Genomic DNA, 27,653 nt, shown 5'->3' on the forward strand with positions numbered 1-27,653 from the left:
TTAGGCATTACTTCACCACCTATTACTATTTCCACATATTCTGTAATCTTTCCATCCTGACACATGCATGTATTTAAAACCCGTTCTCAAACTGACAAATAATCAAAACACCTTTTTACTTCTTCAACAACATGATAGCAACCGCTAGATGTCCCCATATGACCGTCCAATCTGCCAAGTCCTCCAGTATCCCAGCAGGCCACAATAACCGAAACATACATTGGGGGTAAAGCGCGGATTCAGAAAAACAGTTTTGAGAAGGAAGTTAACATTTTAGTGCTGTTTAACTATATGCATAACGGATTACTTACGTTTCAGATCTCTGTAAAGGTGTATACGTTACTAAGCGTGTGAGTTTAAATAAGTAGTATGTTGTTTTTATTTTCTTTCACGTTACCATGATTTCTTAGCAACAGTGTTAGAGTCACACTGGCCTCCACGCGGGCGTTCTTATCTTTCAAAGATAGCTAGCTAGCTGACAGCTAGCGAACAGTCTGTTAGATAACGTTTGATTAACTAGAAACGTGGTTGTTTGTTGCTGTTAAAATATGTCAGGCTTTAATTTCGGATCCGGGGCTATTGGTTCCACCAACACTGGCGGAGGGTTTTCGTTTGGAGCCGCTGCCAGGTAAGAATTGTACGGCTGACGTACGTTAACTTTATCTCGCGGATATGTCGATACAGTGCGGTTTACCCAGGATGTATTGTAGCCAACTAACTAACTAGCTATCTAAATATCGATGTAGAAGTAATCATGCAAACAGCTCTATGGTGTAAGTGTGTCAAACTGCTAATATATTATGGGTGTGTCAACTACTTGTTGTGTTTCTCGTGGGTGTGAGGCAGGGAGAGAAAGAAAGAAGTGTGTAATTGTTTATAATCAATGTGGGTTTTAGACTTCGGGCTTACCATTTCTATGTCATAGCTAGTTACTGTTCGTATTCAACAGATATACATTGTAATTGTGACAGTGGCATACGTCTGTAAATATGGTGAGGCATACTGCAAAGTCATGTAATGTTTTGTACTTCTCTATCTCCCCCTCTCTTTCTCTCACTCCTTTCTCTAGTACCCCAGCTGCAGCAGGTACAGGTGGGTTTACTCTGAGTGGAGCTCTGGGCACGACAGCCCCAGCCACCACCACCACCACCTCTTCTCTGGGGCTGGGGGGGTCCCTGTTCTCACAGAAACCTACTGGGGGGTTCTCCTTTAACACTCCTGCCTCAGGTAGGTACACACATTTTCAACATTGCCTGTCGGTCTCTCTCCCTCTGCAGACCTGCCTCATGCTTGTTGTTTCCTACCCCGAAGCACAAATAAATATACAGACACCACATAGATTTAGGTGTAGGTGATTATTGTAGTTATGGAGTTGTGTTCTTGTTTTGCTACAGGAGCTGTTGCACCCACCCAAGGCCTTACATTAGGTGAGCTTTCCATCAATGTAGCTACACATCAGTCAAGACTTCCACTGCTACCATTGGCTCATCCCAATCTGAGCCTTCACATGACGATACAATAGTGCCAGTCTTGGCAGATTAATTTATTGTTAATGTCTGTGGGTGAAGATGTCATATGGTTGAGTCTAGCTTTAACCCTGCTCTACCTGCTGTCTCTCCCAGGTGCCCCAGCAGCCTCTACAGCCCCCACCACGGGCTTCAGTATGGCCTTCAATAAACCCTCTGCCTCAGCCCAACCCTTCTCCCTCACTGCAGCCTCCTCAGCCCCCACAGGGGCAGGACTGACACTAGGCTCCGTCCTCACCTCCACCGCGCCACAGCAAGGAGCCTCAGGATTCTCTCTCAACCTAGGGGGTGTGGCTGCAAGTACAGCCCCATCCACAGGTCTATCGCTGGGTTCCAGTATGTTCTCTAACATGGCTACTACTGGTTAGTTAACTACATATCTCTCTCTGTTCTCTAGCATGGCTCCTACTGGTTAGTTAATTACACACATCTCTCTCTCTGGGTCTCTCATCATACCTCTATCTTTTTCCATTTCTAGCTCTTATCTCTGTCTTTTCACTACAATCCTTATTTGGAGGTAGTGAATGATCCGTCTCTGCTCTTTCTTACACTGTTGGATAGTGTGTGTGTGTGTGTGAGTGTGTGTGTGTGTGTGTGAGTGACTAACATCTTTTTGATTATGTGTTGATCTTAGGTCTGGGCCAGTCCACTCTTGGAGGACTGGGGTTTGCGTTAGGTTTGTATGGGTGTCAGACTAACATTTGCATGGTTGTGTGTGTTTGTGGGTGTCAGTGTGTTTGTGTTAATGCTTGTATGTTTTCAGGTTTGGGCCAGACCACTCTTGGATCAGGGGGGTTGACGTTGGGTTCCCTGGTCTCTACCTCCGCGGCGGTCTCAGCGGCCCCCAGCCTTGGACTGGGTGGAGTCGACTTCAGCACCTCCTCAGAGAAGAAAAGCGACAAATCATCAGGGGCCAGCCCACAGTGAGTCCCACTGACTGACAACCGTCTGGACCAATGAGAGTCCACAGTGTCATTTCTTGACCAACCATTGTTTGTTATGATCATCATAATAGGTCATACACTTCCGGTCAAACGTTTTAGATCACCTACTCATTGAAGGGTTTTTCTTTATTTGTACTATTTTGTACATTGTAGAATAATAGTGAAGACATCAAAACTATGAAATAACACATTTGGAATCATGTAGTAACCAAAAAAGTGTTAAACAAATCAAAATATATTTGAGATTCTTCAAATAGCTACCCTTTGCCTTGATGACAGCTTTGCACACTCTTGGCATTCTCTCAACCAGCTTCACCTGGAATGCTTTTCCAACAGTCTTGAAGGAGTTCCCACATATGCTGAGCACTTGTTGGCTGCTTTTCCTTAACTCTGCGTTCCGACTCATCCCAAACCATCTCAATTTGGTGGAGGCCAGGTCATCTGATGCAGCACTCCATCCCTGTGCTTCTTGGTAAAATAGCCCTTACACCGCCGGGAAGTGTGTTGAGTCATTGTCCTGTTGAAAAACAAATGATAGTCCCACTAAGCCCAAACCAGATGGGATGGCGTATCGCTGCAGAATGCTGTGGTAGCCATGCTGGTTAAGTGTGCCTTGAATTCTAAATAAATCACAGACAGTGTCACCAGCAAAGCACCCCCACACCATAATACCTCCTCCTCCATGCTTTATGGTGGGAAATATTCATGCAGAGATCATCCGTTCACCCACACCGCGTCTCACAAAGACACAGCAGTTGGAACAAAACATCTCAAATTTGGACTCTAGACCAACGGACAAATTTCCACTGAGGCTGGTAACTCTAATGAACTTATCCTCTGCAGCAGAGGTAACTCTGGGTCTTCCATTCCTGTGGCGGTCCTCATGAGAGCCAGTTTCATCATAGCGCTTGATGATTTTTGCGACTGCACTTGAAGAAACTTTCGAAGTTCTTGAAATTGTCCATGTTGACTGACCTGCATGTCTTAAAGTAATAATACTGTCGTTTCAATTTGCTTATTTGAGTTGTTCTTGCCATTATATGGACTTGGTCTTTTACCAAATAGGGCTATCTTCTGTATACCCCCCCTACCTTGTCACAACACAACTGATTGGCTCAAATGAATTAAGAAGGAAATTAATTCCACAAATTAACTTTTAACAAGGCACACCTGTTAATTGAAATGCATTCCAGGTGACTACCTCATGAAGCTGGTTTAGAGAATGCCAAGAGTGTGCAAAGCTGTCATCAAGGCAAAGGGTGGCTATTTGAAGAATCTCGAATATAAAATATATTTTGATTTGTTGAACACTTTTTTTGGTTACTACATGATTCCATATGTGTTATTTCATAGTTTTGATGTCTTCACTATTATTCTACAATGTAGAAAATAGTACAAATAAAGAAAAACCCTTGAATGAGTAGGTGTTCTAAAACGTTTGACCGGTAGTGTATATCTGACTCTTGTCCCTGTTTATTTTTCTTTCCTCTCACTCTCAGGGACAGTAAAGCTTTGAAAGATGAACATTTGCCTCCAGTCATCTGTCAGGATGTAGACAACTTCCAGTACGTAAAGCAGTACTTTTCTTCAACTACACCCCATGTTAGTGTGTGTGTGTGGCTATAACAGTACTGTTTGCACATCTTTGGTCATGAAGATGCATTGCGTTGATGTGTGAATTCTCCGTCCTGTAGGAAGTTTGTGAAGGAGCAAAAGCAAGTTCACGAGGAGATCAGCAGGATGTCTTCTAAAGCCATGCTGAAGGTTCAGGATGACATCAAGAGTCTCAAACAGCTGCTGTCTGTCAGCGCCTCGGGACTACAGAGAAACGCCCTGGCTATAGACAAACTGAAGATGGAGACCGCACAGGTACACACTCACACTGATGTCACACTGTCTTTTGAGGAATTAAGGCTCAACATACACATGCCCTTACTGTTGCTGGACATCATAGTCCCTCTCTCTCTCTTTCCCTCCTCGTCTAGGAGTTGAAGAATGCAGACATAGCTCTGCGGACTCAGAAGACTCCCCCTGGACTCCAACACGACAACACAGCTCCCTATGAGTGAGTGCTCCCATCACCATCATTGTTATATCCCCCTGAACTTACACTACATGACCAAAAGTATGTGGACACCTGCTCGTCGATTATCTCATTCATAATTCATGGGCATTAATATAGAGTTGGTCCCCCCTTTGCTGCTATATCAGCCTCCACTCTTCTGGGAAGGCTTTCCACTAGATGTTGGAACATTGCTGCGGGGACTTGCTTCCATTCAGCCACAAGAGCATTAGTGAGGTCGGGCACTGATGTTGGCGATTAGGCCTGGCTCACAGTCGGCGTTCCAATTCATCCCAAAGGTGTTCGATGGGGTTGAGGTCAGGGCTCTGTGCAGGCCAGACAAGTTCTTCCACACCGATCTCGACAAACCATTTCTGTATGGACCTCGCTTTGTGCACGGGAGCATTGTCATGCTGAAACAGGAAAGGGCCTTCCCCAAACTTGCCACAAAGTTGGAAGCATAGAATCGTCTATAATGTCATTGTATGCTGTAGCGTTAAGATTTCCCTTCACTGGAACTAAGGGGCCTAGCCCGAACCATGAAAAACAGCCCAAACCATTTTTCCTCCTCCGCCAAACTTTACAGTTGGCACTAGGCATTGGGGCAGGTAGCGTTCTCCTGGCTTCCGACAAACCCAGATTCGTCCGTTGGACTGCCAGATAGTGAAGCGTGATTCATCACTCCAGAGAACACGTTTCCACTGCTCCAGAGTCCAATGGCGGCGAGCTTTACACCACTCCAGCCGACGCTTGGCATTGCGCATGGTGATCTTAGGCTTGTGTGCGGCTGGTCGGCCATGGAAACCCTTTACATTAAGCTCCCGATGAACAGTTATTGTGCTGACATTGCTTTCAGAGGCAGTTTGGAACTCGGTAGTGAGTGTTGCAACCGACGACAGACAATGTTTACGCGCTTCAGCAGTCGGCGGTCCCGTTCTGAGCTTTTGTGGCCTACCACTTCGCGGCTGAGCCGTTGACGTTTCCACTTCACAATAACAGCACTTACAGTTGACGGGCAGCTCTAGCAGGGCAGAAATTTGACTAACTGACTTGTTGGAAAGGTGGCATCCTATGACGGTGTCACGTTGAAAGTCACTGAGCTCTTCAGTAAGGCCATTCTAGTGCCAATGTTTTGTCTATGGAGATTGCATGGCTGTGTGCTCGAGTTAATACACCTGTCAGCAATGGGTGTGGCTGAAATAGCTGAATCCACTAATTTGAAGGGTTTTACACATACTTTTGTGTAAATATATAGTTTACCATACCCCTTTTTGCTTTTGGAACGACATAGATTGTACTGCATTTTACCCGCAATAAGTTGAATCCTGTCTGTCTCTTTCTCTCTGTCTGTGTAGTTATTTCCGGTGTTTAGTGGAACAGTTTGAGGTCCAGCTGCAGCAGTACAGACAGCAGATAGAGGAACTGGAGAATCACCTCACTACACAGGGCAGTGGATCACACATCACACCACAGGGTAACATGCATAGAATACATGCATACATACACACAGACTCATGACTTTCTTCATACTCTTTATGTATGTGTTTCTGTGTCTCACTCGATATTGTGTGTGTAGATCTTTCACTGGCCATGCAGAAGTTGTACCAGACGTTTGTGGCTCTGGCTGCTCAGCTCCAGTCAGTACACGAGAACGTCAAGGTAATTCCTACAGACATCACTGTTGACTGTTCTATGACAAATCACCTTGTTACAAGAAATAAAGATTGAGTGTTTTGAATGAAGTGATTAAGGTTCTTCCTCTGGGTATCTGTAGACCCTGAAGCAGCAGTACCTGGGGTACCGCCGGGCCTTCCTGGAGGACTCCACGGACGTCTTCGAGTCCAAGAGGGTGGCCAGTAAGACGTGGCAGAGCGCCCCACGCATCACCACCGGCCCCGCCCCCTTCAGCAGCGTCCCCAATGCGGCGGCGGTCGCCATGGCAGCCACGCTGAGCCAGCAGCAGCAGCCCGGCCCAGGTCTGACCTCCGCCTTCAAGTTCTAGAACCCTGACCCCCTCACCTTTTGACCTTTCACCTTACCACCCCTCAGTCTGAGAGAGGAAGGGGGGAGGAGAGATACTGAGATGTAGGGGGAGAGAAGGAAAGAGGGACAGAATAAAAATGTAGCCAGTGACAAACTTTTTGTTTAGTTTGTCTTTTCTTTCGCCGGAAAGAGGGAGAGAAATGGAGGGAAGGAGAAAGAGGAGATTGTAAAAGCAACATAGTAAGTTCCAAACCGTGTTCAGTTTCTTTCTCCAGTGGTTCTGCTTGATACGTGTGAGAAGACCCTTTCCTCACGGGCATTGGACCCAAAGCAATCTTTCTGAGGCAGTGTTGGAAATGCCTGTTCATGAACCTAGCAGGGGCCATTACTCAGCTCTATGCTTTTCTCCTCATCTCTCCCTCTCTCCACCCCTCCTCTCTTCCCCCTCCCCTCCTCTCTTCCCCCTCCTCTCTCTTCTCCTCTCTCTCTCTCTCTCCCCCGCCATAAGAGAAGCACTTCCTCTAGTGGGAAAAATAATGGATGGGACCTAAGATTAATGAAAAGGTGTAGAGTGCTCAGATCACTGGAGATGAAACTGGAAAGCAGGACTCGTATCTCTGGGTATTCATTCACAGCTCTCAAATCTGTCCCAGACAGACTCTAGACTAAAATTATTTGAATGCCAGGAGGCTGCATTCTCTTTGGGTTCAGTCTCTTAATTTATATTGAATGGGTTCTTGAATATCTATATTTAATGAAGGTGCTTTTTTGTGAAGCTGAACTGCTTTGATTTTATTGAGAATAAAATATCTTAGGTAGTTAGTCTGGAGATTAGGACGCAAGTGTCCAAATCGGTTTAGTTCGGAAATTGGGTCTCAACCTTTTTTTAAATTAGGAATTTCCTGTACAAACTGGTTTAGATTAGGGCACAGTTGTGTCTGTGTGTTTTTATAAAGCAGTAATGTAGCTTTCACTGTGTGGTAGCAGTCTTGATAAGCACTTAAATCACACTCACTCACACGCACACACCAGCCTTAGACCACCTGATCTCCATTCCCAACTAGGTTGTATGTAATGAATCATCATCTGTATTTTTTCTCAGCATCTGTCATTTTGTCTTTGATTGACATGCTTCAGCTATATTTCAGGATTACATTTAAAAAGTTGACTATCTGACAGTGTATAGCCTAGTGTTTAAAGACGATATTGTCATTTACTGTGCAGGTCATAGATCAAAAGGGTGTTTTGTGTTTTAATTTCAGTGAAAGATCGTTGAAGATATGCATTCCTTTTTGTAACCACGGCAGCGTCTTTAGTTGTAATAGCAATAACAGCAGGCTCTGGTTGCTGAAGTGGCCAGGTGTGCATGTGTCTGTCTGTGTATTTGCATTGTAGACAGGACATTGACTGCCTCAGCCGGTAATGATCATTGTACAGTAATCTAAACACACACAGACAAGACACCCACTTCTACTTGACAGTCCATATCACTTTGAATCCATCACTATGCATTCTACAATAACCTTTTGACTAAGATAATGATTGTGATTTATCAGTATTTCCTAGACACACTACTTAACACTGGCGGGTGGTCTACCATGCAGGTTTACCTCATTCCAGGATATAGATGCCAGAGGGGCTGATGTAAGACAGAACAGTCTGTCTGTAAGACGGAACCTAGTTCTCTTTAGTTTCATAATCCATTCTATTTAATAGAAGGGATACGGTGTTACATCACTCACTAGTTTAGCAGGGGAGAGATGGAGTGAACTTGCTGCTTGTATCGACTGCCTTGGGAAGGCCAGTTGGATCATTAGTGCCAAAAATCAGTATTTTTCTCTATTCCGAGTCGGCCATTTTGTGCTCCAATATTAACCAACTGCTGCTCTGGACTGACCCGTCTGTCCGCCATCTCACTCTAACATTCCGGAACCACTCTGAAACTTTGATTGTTCTAGAATGAGTAGCTAAGTAGTTGTGGAACTGGAACACAGATTAGTTCTGGAACTCTGTGATTGGTTCTGGAACTCGTGGTCTGCTCTAGATAGCAGACTCCTGTTAGTGTGACAGGGCTGGCTAACAGGACTATGATGAATGTCTTGGGGCTTTAAGAGGGGTTCTATGAGGTCAGAAGACTGCTAGTAGAAGACTAGTTGTGGTTGGAGTGACTGGCTGAGAGACTGTCCGTCCACTCAGACAGTGTTCAGACTCAGAGGAATAGCTAGATGGAGCCAGCGATGTGCTGGGATGTATGTAGAACACTGGTATTGGCTGGGAAATGTATTTTCCCTACTGGATCAAACACAGATGCCAATTCTGTGGCCTGTTCAGGAGGGTGTGACGTTACAGAACGTTCAGATAGAAATGTGTTGCGTAAAACAGATGTGATTGTCTGTCATGTAGAATAGGGAATCATATCAGCTCTATTCATTACATTTCTATCTCTAACGTACAGAACGTGTCACATCCCTGAACACTGATTCAGAGTGCTTTTGTTTAGAACAGCGTGTTTAATCTAAATATAACCAATGCTTGTTGTTGACGATTATGCATATATCTGATACTATATAATATTGTGTGCCTTTGAAACTAGACATATATTAATAGTAATAATTTTGCGATGCATTTTTTCTGGCACATGCTAGTTCCTTCACTCTTGGAATCTTGAATAGTTTTGGAAAACTTGTGAAATGCAATATAGCCGCTAGGAATTAACAATCGGTTGTGTCCTTTAACTGTGTCTGTTTTATGGAAGTGGAATTGCTTTAAATTGACAATAAATGCGTTTTTAAAGGAGCAACCTTGTCTTTGTTTGTTTCTTTTTGAGTGGTAAATTACTGATTTTTTTTTTTGGAACACCCAATTGGATTTAAGAGAATTAACGATTACAATTTGGATAAAGCTACAAACCTAGCTGAGTTTGCATCTCTAGAATCCAATTTGAGAAACGATACAGGTGCACTGAGGTTCTGAGTGAAGGAACTAGTAGACATGTTTCTACCACAGTAACATTTATTTGACCATTTTATCTGTGAAAATCAATCCACAGTCGCTTATGTATTTGTGGAAATGTGTAGTGATTATCTCAAGGGGAACAACTTCGATGTGGCAGTAAGGTTAGTGTTGGGGTGAGACAGGTTGTGCTTAGAAGACTAGTGTAGTCTGGTGGAATGTTATATAGAACCACTGATCCACAGGGTCCTGAGATGTTGCTCTATTCACACACGCAGCCTATATCACCACTGAACGTTGCAGAGGAGAGGGGGAACTTGACTTCAGTAACACACACAAACAGACACTCCCTAGTCCAGAGGAGTAAGCTGTGTGCTCTCTCTGTCTCAGGGAGCCAGGCGTCCCTGGGGTCTGGCTTGGGAAACCCCTTTGCCTTGGGAGTGGGGTCTAGCTTGGGCACCTCAGGCCTCGGAGGTACAACCTCTCTCTTTTTACATCTAGTCTTCTCTTTCTCTTCCCCATCCATCTCTACTATGGATCTTTCTCACTGTCTCTGTTGATCTCACTCTACCTCCCATTTCTCCCCCTCCTTGTGTGTGTGGAAGACTGGTGGGCAGTGTAAGGAATGTATGTGGTGTGAGTTAAGCTCTTCACTATCTAGGGCAGAAACAGTCTGCCTGTAGCTGTGGTATGGCGTGGGTGTCTATGCTTTACTCTCTTCATTGGATACAGTCCACTTTCAGTATACCATGTTTGTGAGTGAGTCATTACAGAGGCTTAGCTACTGTGCTTTCTCTGACTCTTGCAGTAGCTGTGTGTGTGTCCATGAAGCTAAGCTCCCTCCTCTCCCTCTCGTAGTAGCAGCATAGTGTGTGTGTGTGTGTGTGTGTGTGTGTGTGTGTGTGTGTTACTAAAGCTTGGCTCCCTCAATCTCTCTCTCCTGCAGTGTTTGGTGGGGGTCCAGGTTTCGGGGGGGTAGCGACGGGGGGCTCCTCATTTGGTTTCTCTTCTGCCAGCAAGCCCTCGGGAGGGAGCCTGAGTGCAGGTACACACACACACACACACACACACACACCTTACCTCCTTGTGCAAGCTCTCTGGAGGGCGTTTTATCAGACACACGCACACTCCCTGTGAGCAGACTCGCACACACTCCCTGTGAGCAGACTCACACACACTCCCTGTGAGCAGACACATTATGTTAATAACTCATGTTCTCTTTCTTCTGTTCCTCCTATCTTCCTCTCTCCAGGTTTTGGTAGCAGCAGTAGTTCAGGGTTTAACTTCAGTAACCCCGGCCTCAACGCGTCTGCAGGCCTGACGTTTGGCGTGTCCAACCCTCCCGCAACAGGCTTCGGCACGGGAGGTCCACTGCTGCAGCTCAAGAAGCCCCCGGTGGGAAACAAGAGGGGCAAGAGATAGAGCACCGGCGGGGCAAATGGAATGGGTCAGGATTTGGGGAGGGTAAGCTGATCCTAGATCTGTGACTTCCAGAACTGTCCAAGGTTGTATAATGGGTTAATGGGTCACAGTCCATGTAGATGGATTTGGGGAGGGTACGTTTATTCTAGACCTGTGCCTAAGGGCGACTTCTAGAGCTGTCCAGGGGAGGTGGGGTGTAACAGTCTGTCCCAGAGCTCTATTTTTATATCAGACAGGGAGCAGAGGGTTTGAGGGAGGGGGGTGATGTAGGAGCAGGGTGGATGGACTGAGGAGAGAGATAACTAGCAGAAAAAACTGTTGGAACAGATCAGCACATTTGGATAAGTTTCATAACCTGTGTTTCGTTCTTTTTAAACATCCTCATTATCTTTTCATCATGATTGCTTTGTTTTTGTTGAGTTTTTTAAATACTCTTTGTAAGTGTTTGTTGTGTGTGATGTGTGCATGCATGCAAGGGACAGAACTTGGCCGTGCTGAATGTCCCACACAGCCCTCTGTACAAGTATGAACCTGAACGGGTACCAGAACACACCAAATATGCACACACACAAACACGTATGTACATTTCCTGTCAAGTGTGAATTTATGGAGTGTGTGTGTCAGACCGTGGTCTTGTTTTAGGGCGGGTGGATCATGAGCATATTACTGTCTGTGCTTTTCAGTTGTCTGTTCTGATTCTCTCTGTTACTAAATCGTGATGTCATCCTCTTTTCTATTCATCTGAGTTGATAAGTGTAAACCTGTATTTTCAATTTAATAATAAAATTCCTGATGTTGATGATGGTTTTCCTTTGTATGTCTGTTTTTGTTGAAATGTTTCTCATATGAGCAGACAGAGGCCATGTATCAAGTGTTCGGAAAGATGCTCTGCTGTTTGCCTTTGTTTACAATGCCACCTGGCGGTTGAACAAATATTTTGCAGCAAATCACGTCATCTTTCTAGTCCAATCAGCGACACTTACTTTTACTATGTGACGTTGACGGCAAACATTAATTAGGGTTACTATGCAATGAAAATTAAACCAAATCAACTTTTTATGTAATTTAGCAACTAATCTATAGTTTTTTGTCACCGAGCAAGTTATTCGATTCAGTATTAAGGTAAGAATCTTTGTAGCTAGTAACTAAACTGATGACATGACTTTGTCAGCCATATTTTATGTATGCTCAAAGTAGCTAGCTAAGACAGTGCTCTGGGTATAGTTAATACAATTTAAACTAGCTAATATATTGATTATCACACCTTGAATAACATTTCCACTATATTTCCCAGCAATGCCTTCTCCAGATACTACTATGTACTGTGCCCAGCAAATCAACATCCCCCACTGAACTAACTACCAGACATCCTCAAACAGTTCACCAAAGCTGCCATCAGAACCCAACCTCGGGATGTACTAGCTACAGTGGTTTGCAGTGCAGTGTTAAGTACAGCCTCCCTGGATGTGACTATACAACCAAGAGAGCCGGGCTTTTATGGTACAGGTGGTAGTACAATGGCTGTGTAACTACCCAGTATCTGAGCAGGGTAAGATGAAATTATTGTTTTGTTAAAGTGTATCTGTTATTGTTATATCAGGTACTTCTCTACCCTGTCCAAAGGAGACCGTCTACCAACCAAGGAGGGGCTGGAGAGGCCTGTCGCCACACAGAAGACCGATACCGGACTAACTCCAGGCCTGCTCAAGGTCCTACACAAACAGGTACTCAGTAACCCACAGAATGACACCAGGCCTCCTCTCTCCTATTTGGTACTCTAGCTTGCCCCTATTATAACTGTCCAGGGTACATTTTACATTTTAGTTAGAAACCTTGAGAGGAACAAAGCTAATTGAACCCCTGTTCGCCCTTCTCTTTCCATGTGTGTTTCTAGGCAATTCCTAAGGAGACGATCAGTATGGAGGAGCTGCAGCAGATGTAGAAGGGTCTATGTCAGCCCTCAGAGCAGCTGGACACTGCTGGCCCTGGGGAACTTCAGCGCCAACATCTACTGGATGCAGTTCTTCGCTCTGTGAGGGGTGAGTGACTGGCTCCCAAATGTCAGTCAGTCTCCAGAGAGAAACTGTGGTGTAGTTCTTAAAAGTACCACATGAAAGCAGTATTGCACTGTCTTGATGGCCAGGGCTTTGCTGACTTTTCTGTGTGTGTTCAGACCATCATCAGTGCCCTGAGGTATGCGTGTGAAATCCTGACGAAAAGTGAGAAGGGTGGAGCGGCGACGATCCCCTTTGATACGTTCGCAGGGCTGTACACCTACCTGGCCCACCTGGACGGAGTGATCCCCCAGGACCAGATAGACCAATTCCTAACCAGACTGCAGGAGCTTGTCTGAGTACACTACCCTACACACACACACACTCTCTCTCTCTCTCTCTCTCTCTCTCTCTCTCTCTCTCTCTCTCTCTCTCTCTCTCTCTCTCTCTCTCTCTCTCTCTCTCTCTCTCTCTCTCTCTCTCTCTCTCTCTCTCTCTCTCTCTCTCTCTCTCTCTCTCTCTCAGAGCCATATAGGCATAGTACAGTAATCTCATTGGCTTACAGGGAGAGAAAATACCTGTAGTATTCACAGTATACCTGTACTGTGGATGGGACATTACATTACAAAGGCGGTCAATACCCTCTCAAATGTCCTAACCCTTATTCTATTGGCTATCATTGCGTTGATTACGTTATCAAACACTGCTTAAGGCGATTGGGAATACACCCTCAGATGATAGAGATACTGTAGTTGTTATAATCATAGATGTGATAGTAAGCGGAATGAAATGGTTCTAAAACGATGCATTAAAGTTTCTCGTGCTTTACACCACCAAACAGAATGGCATGATTCGGGTGGCTAACTTCTACAGCAGTAAAAAGTGAGAGAATAGGAGGGAGAGATATGACAGGGAAGAGGAGAAAGAAGAAACTGAGCGTAGGAGGAAACAAGGGTTTACTACTTACTCTACAAATACATTCTCTAAATCAAGATGAAATCAGGATCAGTGATTTTGTTCTCTATTAATGCTCAGATTTGGACAATAATAACAGCCAGTGCTTGAATTATATCCCAAATAGAATGCTCTCAAGGCAATTGAGTTTGGTCCATATCTTATTGAGAGTTGGTGTGACATTAAATGGAAGGCTACTGTATGTAAGTTAGTATCACTGGTTCCAATAACACCCACTCCTGTCCTGACAGGTTAGTCGATAGTTAATTTGTCATGCTCATGGCTTATCAGTCAAGTACCTGTTGCATTCTCTTTCCACTTGGCATATTCATTTAGCCTGTGAGAGGGTTTAGTCTGAGAGAGAGATTGTCAGCTCTTGTGAAATGGAGATAAAGTGTTTGTATCAGTGGTCCTCTCATCAGTACAACAGACACTGATAAGGCTAGTGAGTGAGAGCTCCGAACAGATGCTCTGGGTGCTAGCATATACACACACACACACACACACTAGTACACAGTAACACATGCTGTATTACACAGTGGATTGCCTGTCTGATAGTGAAAGCCAGAGAACACATCACTGCAGTGGTGGAACACAGGAAACAAAACAGACTAATCTCTCTGTCTCTTTCTCATACAGTCATCATGTATGATAAGGAAATATTACTATGAATTTACATCTCTCAGTTTGACAGTGTATCGAACTCTGTCATTACACATATACCGATTGACTTTGCCTGCTTGCAGCATAGTAAAATAATCTCTCTAGCATGAAGCAGCCTAGGTAGGTATTACAGTGGGGGTTTCTTGAATCTGTGCCAGGGTTTCATTGGATTAATCTAGTTCACTGGCTAGCCTGTCACTGATGGGAATGTGCAATAAACTCCTTTACCTCACAACACCCTGTCATCCCATTGGCTGTTGGCAGCGCTGCTTAATAAGCCCTGTGATCTGAATTGCTCCTGGCAGCGCTTGATGAGCTCTGTAATCTGATTGGCTCCTTGCAGAGATTGGTTAGGCAATCCTGTGATTTAATTGGCTGCTGGCTGTTTTAGGTAAAGGAGTCCTTTGATTGAATTGGCGCTTGGCAGTGATGGAGTGAGGGAGAAGAAAAGGGTATTGGTAAAGATTACCCCTATTGGTTAGGATTTGGGGATAGGGTAATCTGGTTCTACATCTGTGGTTCTGACCTCCAGATGCTGGTTTATGGAGAGGTTTGGGTAAGCGTGCTGTTTATAAACACCACATCATGATGCCAAAGTCACACACACTGCAAATCTCATGGGGAACACACACACACCTTGAGGCTGGTGAAGTGAGGGCTGGCTGGCTGGGTGCTGTGAGACAGACTGCAGCATGATGCCAAACCTGAAGAGCAGACAACTCACTGAGAGGGAATCTCTTAATCCCTAACACATGCACTGCAACTCTGAGTACACACACGCACACACAAACCTCTGACAGGGAACAATTACACAAACACACACACACACACACTAGCACAGGTAGGACAAAGTTTAGCAGAGTAGAATTTTCCTCATTATCTTCCCAAATGAAGAGATGTAACCATATTACACAATAGTATACAGTGGCAAGAAAAAGTATGTGAACCCTTTGGAATTACCTGGATAAGTCACAACAATAGGCAAACACAGTCTGCTTAAACTAATAACACACACACAATGATACGTTTTCATGGCTTTATTGAACACACCGTGTAAACATTCACAGTGCAGGGTGGAAAAAGTATGTGAACCCTTGGATTTATTAACCGGTTGGCCCTCCTTTGGCAGCAATAAACTGAACCAAACATTTTCTGTAGTTGCAGATCAGACCTGCACAACGGTCAGGAGGAATTTTGGACCATTCCTCTTTACAAAACTGTTTCAGTTCAGCAATATTCTTGGGATGTCTGGTGTGAACCGCTCTCTTGAGGTCATGCCATAGCATCTGAATCGGGTTGAAGTCAGGACTCTGACTGGGCCACTCCAGAAGGCGTATTTTCTTCTGTTGAAGCCATTCTGTTGTTGATTTATTTCTGTGTTTTGGGTCGTTGTCCTGTTGCATCACCCAACTTCTGTTGAGCTTCAATTGGCAGACAGATAGCCTTACATTCTCCTGCAAAATGTCTTGATAAACTTGGGAATTCATTTTTCCGTTGATGATAGCAAGCTGTCCAGGCCCTGAGGCAGCCGCAAACCATGATGCTCCCTCCACCATACTTTACAGTTGGGATGAGGTTTTGATGTTGGTGTGCTATGCCTTTTTTTCTTCACACATAGTGTTGTGTGTTCCTTCCAAACAACTCAACGTTAGTTTTATCTGTCCACAGAATATTTTTGCCAGTAGCGCTGTGGAACATCCAGGTGCTCTTTTGCGAACTTCAGACGTGCAGCAATGTTTTTTTTGGACAGCAGTGGCTTCTTCCGTGGTGTTCTCCCATGCACACCATTCTTGTTTAGTATTTTACGTATCGTAGACTCGTCAACAGAGATGTTCCAGAGATTTCTGTAAGTCTTTAGCTGACACTCTAGGATTCTTCTTAACCTCATTTTGCATTCTGCGCTGTGCTCTTGCAGTCATCTTTGCAGGATGGCCACTCCTAGGGAGAGTAGCAACAGTGCTGAACTTTCTCCATTTATAGACAATTTGTCTTACCATGGACTGATGAACATCAAGGCTTTTAGAGATACTTTTGTAACCCTATCCAGCTTTATGCAAGTCAACAATTCTTAATCTTAGGTCTTCTGAGAACTCTTTTGTACTAGGCATGGTTCATATCAGGCAATGCTTCTTGTGAATAGCAAACTCAAATTTTGTGAGTTTTTTTATAGGGCAGGGCAGCTCTAACCAACATATCCAATCTCGTCTCATTGATTGGATTCCAGGTTAGCTGAATCCAGCCTAGGGGTTCACATACTAGGGGTTCACATACTTTTCCAACCTACACTGTGAATGTTTAAATGATGTATTCAATATAGACAAGAAAAATACAATAATTTGTGTGTTGTTAGTTTAAGCAGACTTTTTGTCTATTGTTGTGACTTGGATGAAGATCAGATCAAATTTTATGACCAATTTATGCAGAAATCCAGGTAATTCCAAAGGGTTCACATACTTGTTATTGCCACTGTAGGTCCTAATCAGCAGTAGTGTGTAACCCTGGCTAGATACAGTTATAAAACATGAGGTTGCCATGCTGTGAGTGTGGAGCGATCCAGCCAAGTTACAAGCCAGGTCAGGAAATAAGATCAGGGGGATTTTGTTTCCTGGAGTGTTTAGCAGCAGGCTAGAGGGGGCCGGAAGAGGACACATCAGCACCCCTCCTCTTCGAACTACCCCCCTCTAGTCTGGGGTCCAGGCCAGGACTGGGGGCCACAGAAAGTTGTACACGTTTTCTTGTGACCAGGTTTTTTTATTTTATTTTATTTTATTGGACTGGTAACCCACTTTTCCCTTTTATGCTGTGCAGGGCCCGTATCCACAAAGCATCTCAGTGTAGAAGTCCTGATCTAGGATCTGTCCATATAATCTTATGCATTATGATCTAAAAGGCAACACTGATCCTGGATCAGCACTCCTACTCTTAGATGCTGTGTGGATTCGGGCCCTGGTCTCTTTATTGCTCCTTAGGTAGCTTACGACTGAAGCTTGTGCACAAGACACCATAGACCTCAGTTACAGTCTGTGTGTAGCTGTGTAGAGTTAGTGGGCTGTGGTCCTGGAGAAGAATTTGTTGCACAACAGCAGCCTCTACTTTACTGCAGCCTGGCTCTGGGAAATAACATTTCGAGGGAGGTGACGCTATCACAGAATAGTGTGAAGGAAGGAGGGAGGGCGGGCGGGAGGGAGAGAAAGAGAGAGAACGAGTGGCCAGTGCCAGAGAGAACTCAAAGACCTCAGTGAGGAGAGTTCCACCTCTTTCTCTTTCCCTCCCTCCTTTAGTGTCTACCCGGTGTCCTCTGCTCTGGCCAATTAACTTATACCTGTTGGTCAAAGAGCTACTAATCAACCTATTAATACTCAGCAGATTGGTGCTTTACGGGAAAAGGGGAAACAACTCAGAGACCTGTATAAACCTACACAGAGGCCAGAGTGTGTCTGAGTAGAGTCATTAGAGGGCTTTTGTACACTACAGCACAGGGTATTCCAGGCGAGGGGATGGCTCGTTAAATGTAGTAACCAAAAAAGTGTTAAACAAATCAAAATATATTTTATATTTCAGTTTCTTCAAATAGCCACCCTTTGCCTTGATGACAGCTTTGCACACTCTTTGCATTCTCTCAACCAGCTTCACCTGGAATGCTTTTCCAACAGTCTTGAAGGCTGAGCACTTGTTGGCTGCTTTTCCTTCACTCTGTGCTCCGACTCATCCCAAACCATCTCAATTTGGTTGAGTTTGGGGGGTTGTGGAGGCCAGGTCATCTGATGCAGCACTTCATCACTCTCCTTCTTGGTAAAATAGCCCTTACACAGCCTGAAGGTGTGTTGGGTCATCGTCCTATTGAAGAATAAATGATAGTCCCACTAAGCCCAAACCAGATGGGATGGCGTATCGCTGCAGAATGCTGTGATAGCCATGCTGGTTAAATTCTAAATAAATCACAGACAGTGTCACCAGCAAAGCACCCCCATACCATAACACCTCCTCCATGCTTTATGGTCGGAAATACACATGTGGAGATCATCTGTTCACCCACACCGCGTCTCACAAAGACATAGCGGTTGGAATCAAAAATATCAAATTTGGACTCCAGACCAAAGGACAAATTTCCACTGGTCTAATGTCCATTGCTAGTGTTTCTTGGCCCAAGCAAGTCTCTTCTTATTATTGTTGACCTCCCGAGTGGCGCAGTGGTCTAAGGCACTGCATCGCAGTGCTAGCTGTGCCACTAGAGATCCTGGTTCGAATCCAGGCTCTGTCGTAGCCGGCCGCGACTGGGAGACCCATGGGGAGGCGCACAATTGGCCCAGCGTCGTCTAGGGTAGGGGAGGGAATGGCCGGCAGGGCATGTAGCTCAGTTTGTAGAGCATGGCGTTTGCAATGCCAGGGTTGTGGGTTCGATTCCCACAGGGGTATGATTATTATTTATTTTTTTTATAAATAAAAAAAATTAAGTGATGTATGCACTAACTGTAAGTCGCTCTGGATAAGAGCGTCTGCTAAATGACTTTAAAAATAAATAAATAAAAAATAGTAGTGGTTTCTTTGCAGCAAATCGACCATGAAGGTCTGATTCACACAGTCTCCTCTGAACAGTTGATGTTGAAATGTGTCTGTTACTTGAACTCTGTGAGGCATTTATTTGGGCTGCAATTTCTGAGGCTGGTAACTCTAATGAACTTATCCTCTGCAGCAGAGGTAACTCTGGGTCTTCCATTCCTGTGGCGGTCCTCATGAGAGCCAGTTTCATCATAGCGCTTGATGGTTTTTGCGACTGCACTTGAAGAAACGTTCAAAGTTCTTGAAATGTTCCGTATTGACTGACCTTCATGTCTTAAAGTAATGATGGACTGTCGTTTCTCTTTGCTTATTTGAGCTGTTCTTGCCATAATATGGACTTGGTCTTTTACCAAATAGGGCTATCTTCTGTATACCAACCCTACCTTGTCACAACACAACTGATTGCTCAAACAAATGAAGAAGGAAAGAAATTCCACAAATTAACTTTTAAGAAGGCACAACTGTTAATTGAAATTCATTCCAGGTGACTACCTCATGAAGCTGGTTGAGAGAATGCCAAGAGTGTGCAAAGCTGTCATCAAGGCAAAGGGTGGCTATTTGAAGAATCTGAAATGTAAAATATATTTTTATTTGTTTAACACTTTTTTGGTTACTACATGATTCCATATGTGTTATTTCATAGTTTGATGTCTTCACTATTTTTCTACAATGTAGAAAATAGTAAAAATAAAGAAAAACCCTTGAATGAGTAGGTGTGTTAAAACTTTTGACCAGTAGTGTGTGTATATACAGTGGGGGAAAAAAGTATTTAGTCAGCCACCAATTGTGCAAGTTCTCCCACTTAAAAAGATGAGAGAGGCCTGTAATTTTCATCATAGGTACATGTCAACTATGACAGACAAATTGAGAGAAAAAAAATCCAGAAAATCACATTGTAGGATTTTTAATGAATTTATTTGCAAATTATGGTGGAAAATAAGTATTTGGTCACCTACAAATAAGCAAGATTTCTGGCTCTCACAGACCTGTAACTTCTTCTTTAAGAGGCTCCTCTGTCCTCCACTCATTACCTGTATTAATGGCACCTGTTTGAACTTGTTATCAGTATAAAAGACACCTGTCCACAACCTCAAACAGTCACACTCCAAACTCCACTATGGCCAAGACCAAAGAGCTGTCAAAGGACACCAGAAACAAAATTGTAGACCTGCACCAGGCTGGGAAGACTGAATCTGCAATAGGAATAGGAAATGGAAGACATACAAGACCACTGATAATCTCCCTTGATCTGGGGCTCCACGCAAGATCTCACCCCGTGGGGTCAAAATGATCACAAGAACGGTGAGCAAAAATCCCAGAACCACACGGGGGGGACCTAGTGAATGACCTGCAGAGAGCTGGGACCAAAGTAACAAAGCCTACCATCAGTAACACACTATGCCGCCAGGGACTCAAATCCTGCAGTGCCAGATGTGTCCCCGTTGCTTAAGCCAGTACATGTCCAGGCCCGTCTGAAGTTTGCTAGAGTGCATTTGGATGATCCAGAAGAGGATTGGGAGAATGTCATATGGTCAGATGAAATCAAAATATAACTTTTTGGTAAAAACTCAACTCGTCATGTTTGGAGGACAAAGAATGCTGAGTTGCATCCTAAGAACACCATACCTACTGTGAAGCATGGGGGTGGAAACATCATGCTTTGGGGCTGTTTTTCTGCAAAGGGACCAGGACGACTGATCCGTGTAAAGGAAAGAATGAATGGGGCCATGTATCGTGAGATTTTGAGTGAAAACCTCCTTCCATCAGCAAGGGCATTGAAGATGAAACGTGGCTGGGTCTTTCAGCATGACAATGATCCCAAACACACCGCCCGGGCAACGAAGGAGTGGCTTCGTAAAAAGCATTTCAAGGTCCTGGAGTGGCCTAGCCAGTCTCCAGATCTCAACCCCATAGAAAATCTTTGGAGGGAGTTGAAAGTCTGTGTTGCCCAGCGACAGCCCCAAAACATCAATGCTCTAGAGGAGATCTGCATGGAGGAATGGGCCAAAATACCAGCAACAATGTGTGAAAACCTTGTGAAGACTTACAGAAAACGTTTGACCTGTGTCATTGCCAACAAAGGGTATATAACAAAGTATTGAGAAACTTTTGTTATTGACCAAATACTTATTTTCCACCATAATTTGCAAATAAATTCATTGAAAATCCTACAATATGATTTTCTGGAGAAAAAAAATCTCATTTTGTCTGTCATAGTTGACGTGTACCTATGATGAAAATTACAGGCCTCTCTCATCTTTTTAAGTGGGAGAACTTGCACAATTGGTGGCTGACTAAATACTTTTTTTCCCCACTGTGTGTGTGTGTGTGTGTGTGTGTGTGTGTATGTATGTATATATATATATATATATATATATATATATATATATATATATATATATAAAAAATTTACAGACATTTTCCGACCTCCAAAGTAGGACCACTTTTGAGGTCTGAAAACATCAGAACTTTGGGCGGATCTATGCCTTTAAGGTGTTTTGTAGGCTCTGTGGTTAAGGAAATTAATTGAGAGGTCTGTAGGGAGAGAGAGCATGTATAGACATGTTTAAATCCCAGGTAAGATGTTGTTGTTGTGTTGAGGAATACTGACATAGATGAAGAATGTAGGCTGTATGACATAGTAGTTGTCAGTCAGTTTATAATAATAATATGGCATTTAGCAGACACTTTTATCCAAAGCGACTTACAGTCATGCGTGCATAAATTTTTTGTGTATGGGTGGTCCCGGGGATCGAACCCACTACCCTGGCGTTACAAGCGCCGTGCTCTACCAGTTGAGCTACAGAGAACCACTTTATCTACATTTAAAGGCACGATCTTCATGGAAAACACATTTTCTTCAATGGATGATTATCATTTATAGAGCATTGACACAGGCCCACAGAAAATGGTTAGCAGCAAAGTTTTGGGTGCTGATCTTTGGAGTGACACCCCTTTCTCTGTCACACACCTGTCACCCTCAGAACATAGGCTGTGGGTCCCGACGTTTACCTGTCATTTACCCCCCCAGGGGATGAACTCTGATTGGCTGTCTGGGGATTCCAGGTGCGGCTCACAAGTCCAGATGAGATCAGGTGGGTCAAAATCACAGAGGACATGGAGGGATAGATCTTTAAGGGCTTTACATATGAAGTTACATGGCAGGAACCAGGCAGATTCTTCTTCATTGTCTCGCTCACACACACACACACACACACACACACACACACACCTAAACTGCAGCCAGGGCCATGGCTAAAGAGCATTGGATGTGTGTCTGCATCAGGCCTTTGACTACATCAGGAGGACCATGAGAAAACAGGCCTGTTGAACACTAAACAGCCTTGCCATTCACTCCTGTTGGATCTGATTAGCTATGTGCTGATACACTGCAGACCGACTGAGAGGCTGCATAGCGCTCGGGCGGCTAGGACAGCTGGGACCGGGGCCAGGAACAGATTGGGGTCAGATACACAGAGAGAGGAAAGAGTCCCTCCAGCTAGCAGATGCACAGATCCAAAGGCCATTTAACAAGCACAATACCACTGTCTGGGACTGGCATCATGAGAGGTGGGACCATATTAAACATTGATAGGTCAGTGAATCAATAGTACCTTTAAGCCTACTTTAACTTGGCTTGTTCTGCAAGTGTACAAATTTGAAAAGTGGCTGTATATCAAGGAAGGATATTGGTTGAACTGTTGTAACTGTTACTGAACGGCTGAGTCATTCAGCAACACAGTGAGAACTGAGAAAGGTAAATTAGGGGGATTCCCTGCCAGATTTCACATCATCCAAGAAACAGAAAGTGTATGTTTTCTCTACATTTTAAACAGCAGAATGACTGCTCAGAAGTTTTCCCTTTTCTTTTGCAGTATGAATCATTCTAAAAATGACATGCCAATACTGCACGAAACAATCGAGTGTGAAAAGGATGTTTGCCGTTAGGAAATGGTCGCAATGGGTTTGCCCCATTTAGCTAAAATCATAATCTCAAAGTATTCCTGATGTCAACATTTCAGACAGAGCGGAATTAATCTGCTCAAACAAAATGAGAAGGAGGGAGAGAGAGAGCGATGGAGAGGAGGGGGCAGTCGGCTACGAAACTAATCGGATTATGAGACTACAGTTTATCGAGCGCCTGTTTCTCTACGCGTTAGCTGGGTGAGTGTGTGTCTACTGTTTTCTGTCCTGATGAGGAACGCAATTTTCGTACGAATGATGACCTAACAAGAGTTGGCGGGACTCTCGGTTTACTTCGCGTCGGCAAGGGGGGATTTTGACTGTTGAATTTCACTTTGAATCACATGCATTTCATGTTCTCACTGCTCCGGACGTGATGGAAAATTTTTCTGCGTTTTATAAAATGAACAAAAACAATCAACTTCTGACTTCGGAAGTAAGCTACAACCCGGTGTAGCCTAGGTTGGTATTCCAAGGACAGCGCAGCGATATGATTTGATGTTAATTTCTCACGGAACGTGGGATGCTGGAGTTTAACTATTATCTGGGGAATATTCCTTAACATCAAAACGAGTTGCCAAACCTTCACTGTCATTCCATTTCCAGGCTCTTTGCAAAGTTCAACTCATACTCCGTGTTGATGTTGGAAAAAACGTCCAAGTGCTCTTCGTCCCACATCTACCTGTTCTTCCCCTCAGAGGAGGACAGCCACCTAGGGGGTTAGATGGTGCTGATCACGGATGAGAGAGACGGGGGTGGCTCCTCTACTACGGCCCGAGTCAAACAGCAGCAGCAGAACCCCAAAGGCGCCAGCGGCATCGCCCAGGTCCATCCGACCATAACCAAGGAATCGCTGTCCTTATCAGACGATGACTCATACCTCGGGTCCTGTGAGTCAGAGGGGGATGATGACTACGAGGAATACGACGATTTCTCGTTATTACCGGACACTAAAAGTATCGCCTCGGACGACTCGTTCTACCCACCGGACGATGTGTTCGCGGACATCGAGCGGACCCCCTCTCCGCAGAGTCCCGAGCCGCTGACGTTCTTCCAGGCGTGCTGTACCAACAACGCCACGATAGTCCGGATCATGATCCGACAAGGTGTGAGGGAGGAGGAGGTGAGGGAGACGGATAAAAACAACAGGGTAAGTCGGGTTAAATGTGCCCATATGTTCAGTGTCAAATATTTTTCTCGGAAAGTGTTCTGTTCTAATGCATTTCAATCCAGTGGCTTCGCTTCCTGTCGTGGGTTTGGAGATTAGGAAGAATTAGGTAGTTTGGCTCTGCCTTGGACACAATGGTGCGTGCGGTGTGAACTCACCTGTGCGTAATTACGCATGGTCAAAGTGCATATCCAAAGTGATCAACTGTTGTATATCTGTTGGAGTAGGTCAACTGTCAGGTATTTCGCACACTTATATCAGTGTGTCACAAGTGAGGGGTTAAACATACCATTTTGTATAAGTTTTAAGAACATGTCAGCCACTACAACAGTAATCAGATTATTCATATAATTTGACCATTGAAGCAGATATTCAAACTTTGAGAGTCATGAACATTATATCTCAAAGTTAAACCTATCCTTCATATCCAAGCTGAGCCTAGTTGCTAAAGTAGTTTGTTTGACAGTAGAATCAGAACCAGGGAAGAGAGACTGCTGTGTTTTCCTTGGTGCCTTGTGCTGGAGCACTGCAGAGTTCTGTTTTGTTATTACACTTGTTTCCTCTTAATAGAAAGCCTTAAACAATACATTGGCATACTGTATATTACCCAGTTCCATGTTCTATTACATGTATTTGATATAGCGCCCATATTGGTTTCATTTCCTCTCACGTGTGTGTCTGCCCAGGATTTATTGGTCTAGCGAGAGGAGCCTGAAGCTCTGCTAGTGATAATTACAGCAACAGGAAAACACTGACTCTCACAGTCAGCAGAACAGCCAGCCCTGTGAGTGTGTGTGTGTGTGTGTGTGTGTTTTACTGTTTGTGGATGGATTTAGGGTACCTGTGAGAGAGTCGGTGTAATATAGGTTTGCTAACTGACTTTCGAATATGAATCTCTCCACTGTCAATTGAAGGGCATATACTGTTAAGACAGTATTTTACAGAGACTCATGAGAAGAGGATTCTCATTTAGGCCTACAGGATGTCCAGAGACGCATTACAAGTCAGTAACTGCTTTATAAATATCATAGTAATAATGTATGTTTGATTTGACAATGCAAAGAGGCAGCTGGCATACTAAGCAGTTCATAAATGCTGTCATTTGGGTGTGGCTGTGAATCAATGATATAAATAAACCCTGGATTGCTGATGCTATGTAATGGCCATTGAGAGGCTTTGAAGCCACCGTTCATCCATATTGGCACTCCCCAGTAGGAGCAGTCCTCCATAGGAATGAATGGAATTCTACAGTATTTAAATTAAGGATAAAATTACATGTATTTAATTATTTGTTGTTGCTGTAGTGGGGACAGTAACATTAGTAATCTCAAAGCTACTAAAGACCAACTCACCTTTGAGTCATCGTGCCTCTGTATGTTTTGTTTTTCAATGCAAAGAACAGTTGCATATACATACGCACACACACTCACTCACTCGTTCTGGCAGTGCTCAGGATCGGGCCTTTATCAGATTGTACAGTGAAGTGTTCATGCAGTCCTCTCTCTGTGTGTAATCAATGATTAGGTCACAGGGCCTGAGGGAGGAAGAGCGGAAACTACATCATCAGAATTGGAATGGCATGATGCCGACAGGATGTCCCTCACTGCGTGGCCCTGTGACTGCTGCTCATCTGCCCCCATGCTGCAGCATTCCTCATCAACACTCCCAGTGTGTGTTGGTGGCTTTGAGCCTGCATTCCTCATCAACGCTGCATGTCGAGGAATTCTTATGAGAATGATGGGCGTATGGGAGGAGAGGCGTGTGTGTGGATATCCTCAGTTGGGGGAGAGAGAGAGAGAAGAGAGGGAGATGGAGGGAGGAAGAGAGTCCTTCGTTTTAAGAGTGTATAATACAACTCAGTACTCTGGGGCACGGTCCTGTCTCCTGCCTGCTGTTCATTACACTGGGACACGGTCCTGTCTCCTGCCTGCTGTTCATTACACTGGGACACAGTCCTGTCGCCTGCCTGCTGTTCATTACACTGGGACACAGTCCTGTCTCCTGCCTGCTGTTCATTACACTGGGACACAGTCCTGTCTCCTGCCTGCTGTTCATTACACTGGGACACGGTCCTGTCTCCTGCCTGCTGTTCATTACACTGGGACACAGTCCTGTCTCCTGCCTGCTGTTCATTACACTGGGACACAGTCCTGTCGCCTGCCTGCTGTTCATTACACTGGGACACGGTCCTGTCTCCTGCCTGCTGTTCATTACACTGGGACACGGTCCTGTCTCCTGCCTGCTGTTCATTACACTGGGACACAGTCCTGTCTCCTGCCTGCTGTTCATTACACTGGGACACGGTCCTGTCTCCTGCCTGCTGTTCATTACACTGGGACACGGTCCTGTCTCCTGCCTGCTGTTCATTACACTGGGACACAGTCCTGTCTCCTGCCTGCTGTTCATTACACTGGGACATAGTCCTGTCCCCTGCCTCGTGTTCTGTAAAACACACATACTAGGCTTCCTGTTTCTGTCAAACTCATGTTGTAAAATGGTTGTGATGCAACTTATGTTTTTGTGATATAATGGAGAGAATGTATGCACAAATATTTTTACACAACTATTGTGCGGTGTCTGCACAACGCTTGTATTATTATTTATGTGCATAGAAACTCTCTGTTGTATCACAATGGTTGTGCCAAATGCGTTGTACATCAGTTGTACAGTTCGAGTGTGTACGGGGCAAAAGAGGAATTAGAGGTTAGGGTTTGAGATGTGTTTTCAGTTTGCTTAGCCATAGAAACAAGGGACAATGTTTTCATCTGTGAAATTACCTGTTGGATCAGGAATGACAACCTTAGCTCTCTGTCAAACTGTCAACAAAGCTCTGTTTTGGGTTTGTGTCTCTCGGGGTGACGCACATCCTATCTAATGTCCTCTGGTGTCACCGAGGCCAGAGTGAGACTCTCAACTACATCTGGCTCTAATATACACCCCAAAAAAGTTTTCAACTTGTTGAAATATTAAAGGAATGAGTTACACACATATAATTCTGTTTGCGATTGCTATAGTTTAGAAGTTGTTAAATTAAACAATGGGATATGGCCAGCTAAAGGCAAAGAACAATAAACAGGCTACACATGGTATAGTAATATGGTACCATACAGTAACAGTACACAGACATAGTCAACATCCTGTCTAGGGGGTTAAAGGTCATCCTCTGGACTGGACACAACCCTGATGACAGAAATAACCTCTGACTCTAGAGAGGATGTTCAGCCTACACATTGACTGGAGGGACAATGGGACAATGCTGTTTATTTACAGTCAACATAACACGTTTTCTTTCATGAGGTTTATTTATTTTTAGAAATTGTTAAATGTTGAACATATCTTCAACACAAACACAGCGCTCTCTCGGTGACCTGTGGATGTTTCTTGACAGAGTAGTGTCGTGCATGCGTGTTTGTGTGTCAGCACCAGCAGTTCCTCTCTCCTTCTGTTGGTTAAGTCTCACCT

General features: G+C 44.3%; 2 protein-coding genes and 1 pseudogene across 8 annotated transcripts in view; all 3 read left to right on the forward strand.

The window, feature by feature from the left end:
- Positions 1–213: 213 nt before the first annotated feature.
- LOC311108992 (nucleoporin p58/p45-like) lies at positions 214–11,689 on the forward strand. 6 transcript variants are annotated; one of them, XM_084151770.1, is made up of 14 exons: positions 214–628; positions 1,070–1,227; positions 1,395–1,427; positions 1,623–1,889; positions 2,161–2,202; positions 2,290–2,449; positions 3,970–4,035; positions 4,165–4,339; positions 4,456–4,535; positions 5,888–6,006; positions 6,109–6,191; positions 6,307–6,508; positions 10,414–10,512; positions 10,720–11,689. In XM_084151770.1, the coding sequence occupies exons 1-14, from the start codon at positions 549–551 to the stop codon at positions 10,887–10,889; spliced, it is 1,734 nt and encodes a 577-aa protein (XP_084007896.1). In that variant the 5' UTR covers positions 214–548; the 3' UTR covers positions 10,890–11,689. The 6 variants fall into 6 exon arrangements, with proteins under 6 accessions (XP_084007896.1, XP_084007899.1, XP_084007898.1 ...); XM_084151773.1 differs by lacking the exon at positions 10,414–10,512; XM_084151772.1 differs by lacking the exon at positions 2,161–2,202.
- Positions 11,690–11,928: 239 nt separating this feature from the next.
- Positions 11,929–13,348, forward strand: LOC311108994 (ropporin-1-like protein; annotated as a pseudogene). The gene is made up of 5 exons (XR_014615904.1): positions 11,929–12,011; positions 12,184–12,438; positions 12,513–12,613; positions 12,784–12,928; positions 13,063–13,348. The product of XR_014615904.1 is annotated as a ropporin-1-like protein (transcript).
- Positions 13,349–23,747: 10,399 nt separating this feature from the next.
- LOC311108993 (ankyrin repeat domain-containing protein 33B-like) overlaps positions 23,748–27,653 on the forward strand; it is a gene marked incomplete at its 5' end in the record, with an annotated part of 8,282 nt that continues 4,376 nt past the window's right edge. The window contains one exon of the mRNA XM_084151776.1: positions 23,748–24,173. Within this exon, the coding sequence (XP_084007902.1) occupies positions 23,748–24,173 (426 nt within the window). The remainder of the gene's footprint in view (positions 24,174–27,653) is intronic.

The sequence above is a fragment of the Coregonus lavaretus genome, assembly GCF_964263955.1.
Source record: "Coregonus lavaretus genome assembly, chromosome: 34".
Taxonomy (NCBI): Eukaryota; Metazoa; Chordata; class Actinopteri; order Salmoniformes; family Salmonidae; genus Coregonus; species Coregonus lavaretus.

Bases quoted from the DNA above. Each gene is read 5' to 3' on its own strand.
- LOC311108992 (XM_084151770.1), top strand. From the start codon at position 549: ATGTCAGGCTTTAATTTCGGATCCGGGGCTATTGGTTCCACCAACACT. The intron at 1,890-2,160 runs GTTAGTTAACTA...TGTTGATCTTAG, and splicing joins CTCTAACATGGCTACTACTG to GTCTGGGCCAGTCCACTCTT. The intron at 6,192-6,306 runs GTAATTCCTACA...GGGTATCTGTAG, and splicing joins CAGTACACGAGAACGTCAAG to ACCCTGAAGCAGCAGTACCT.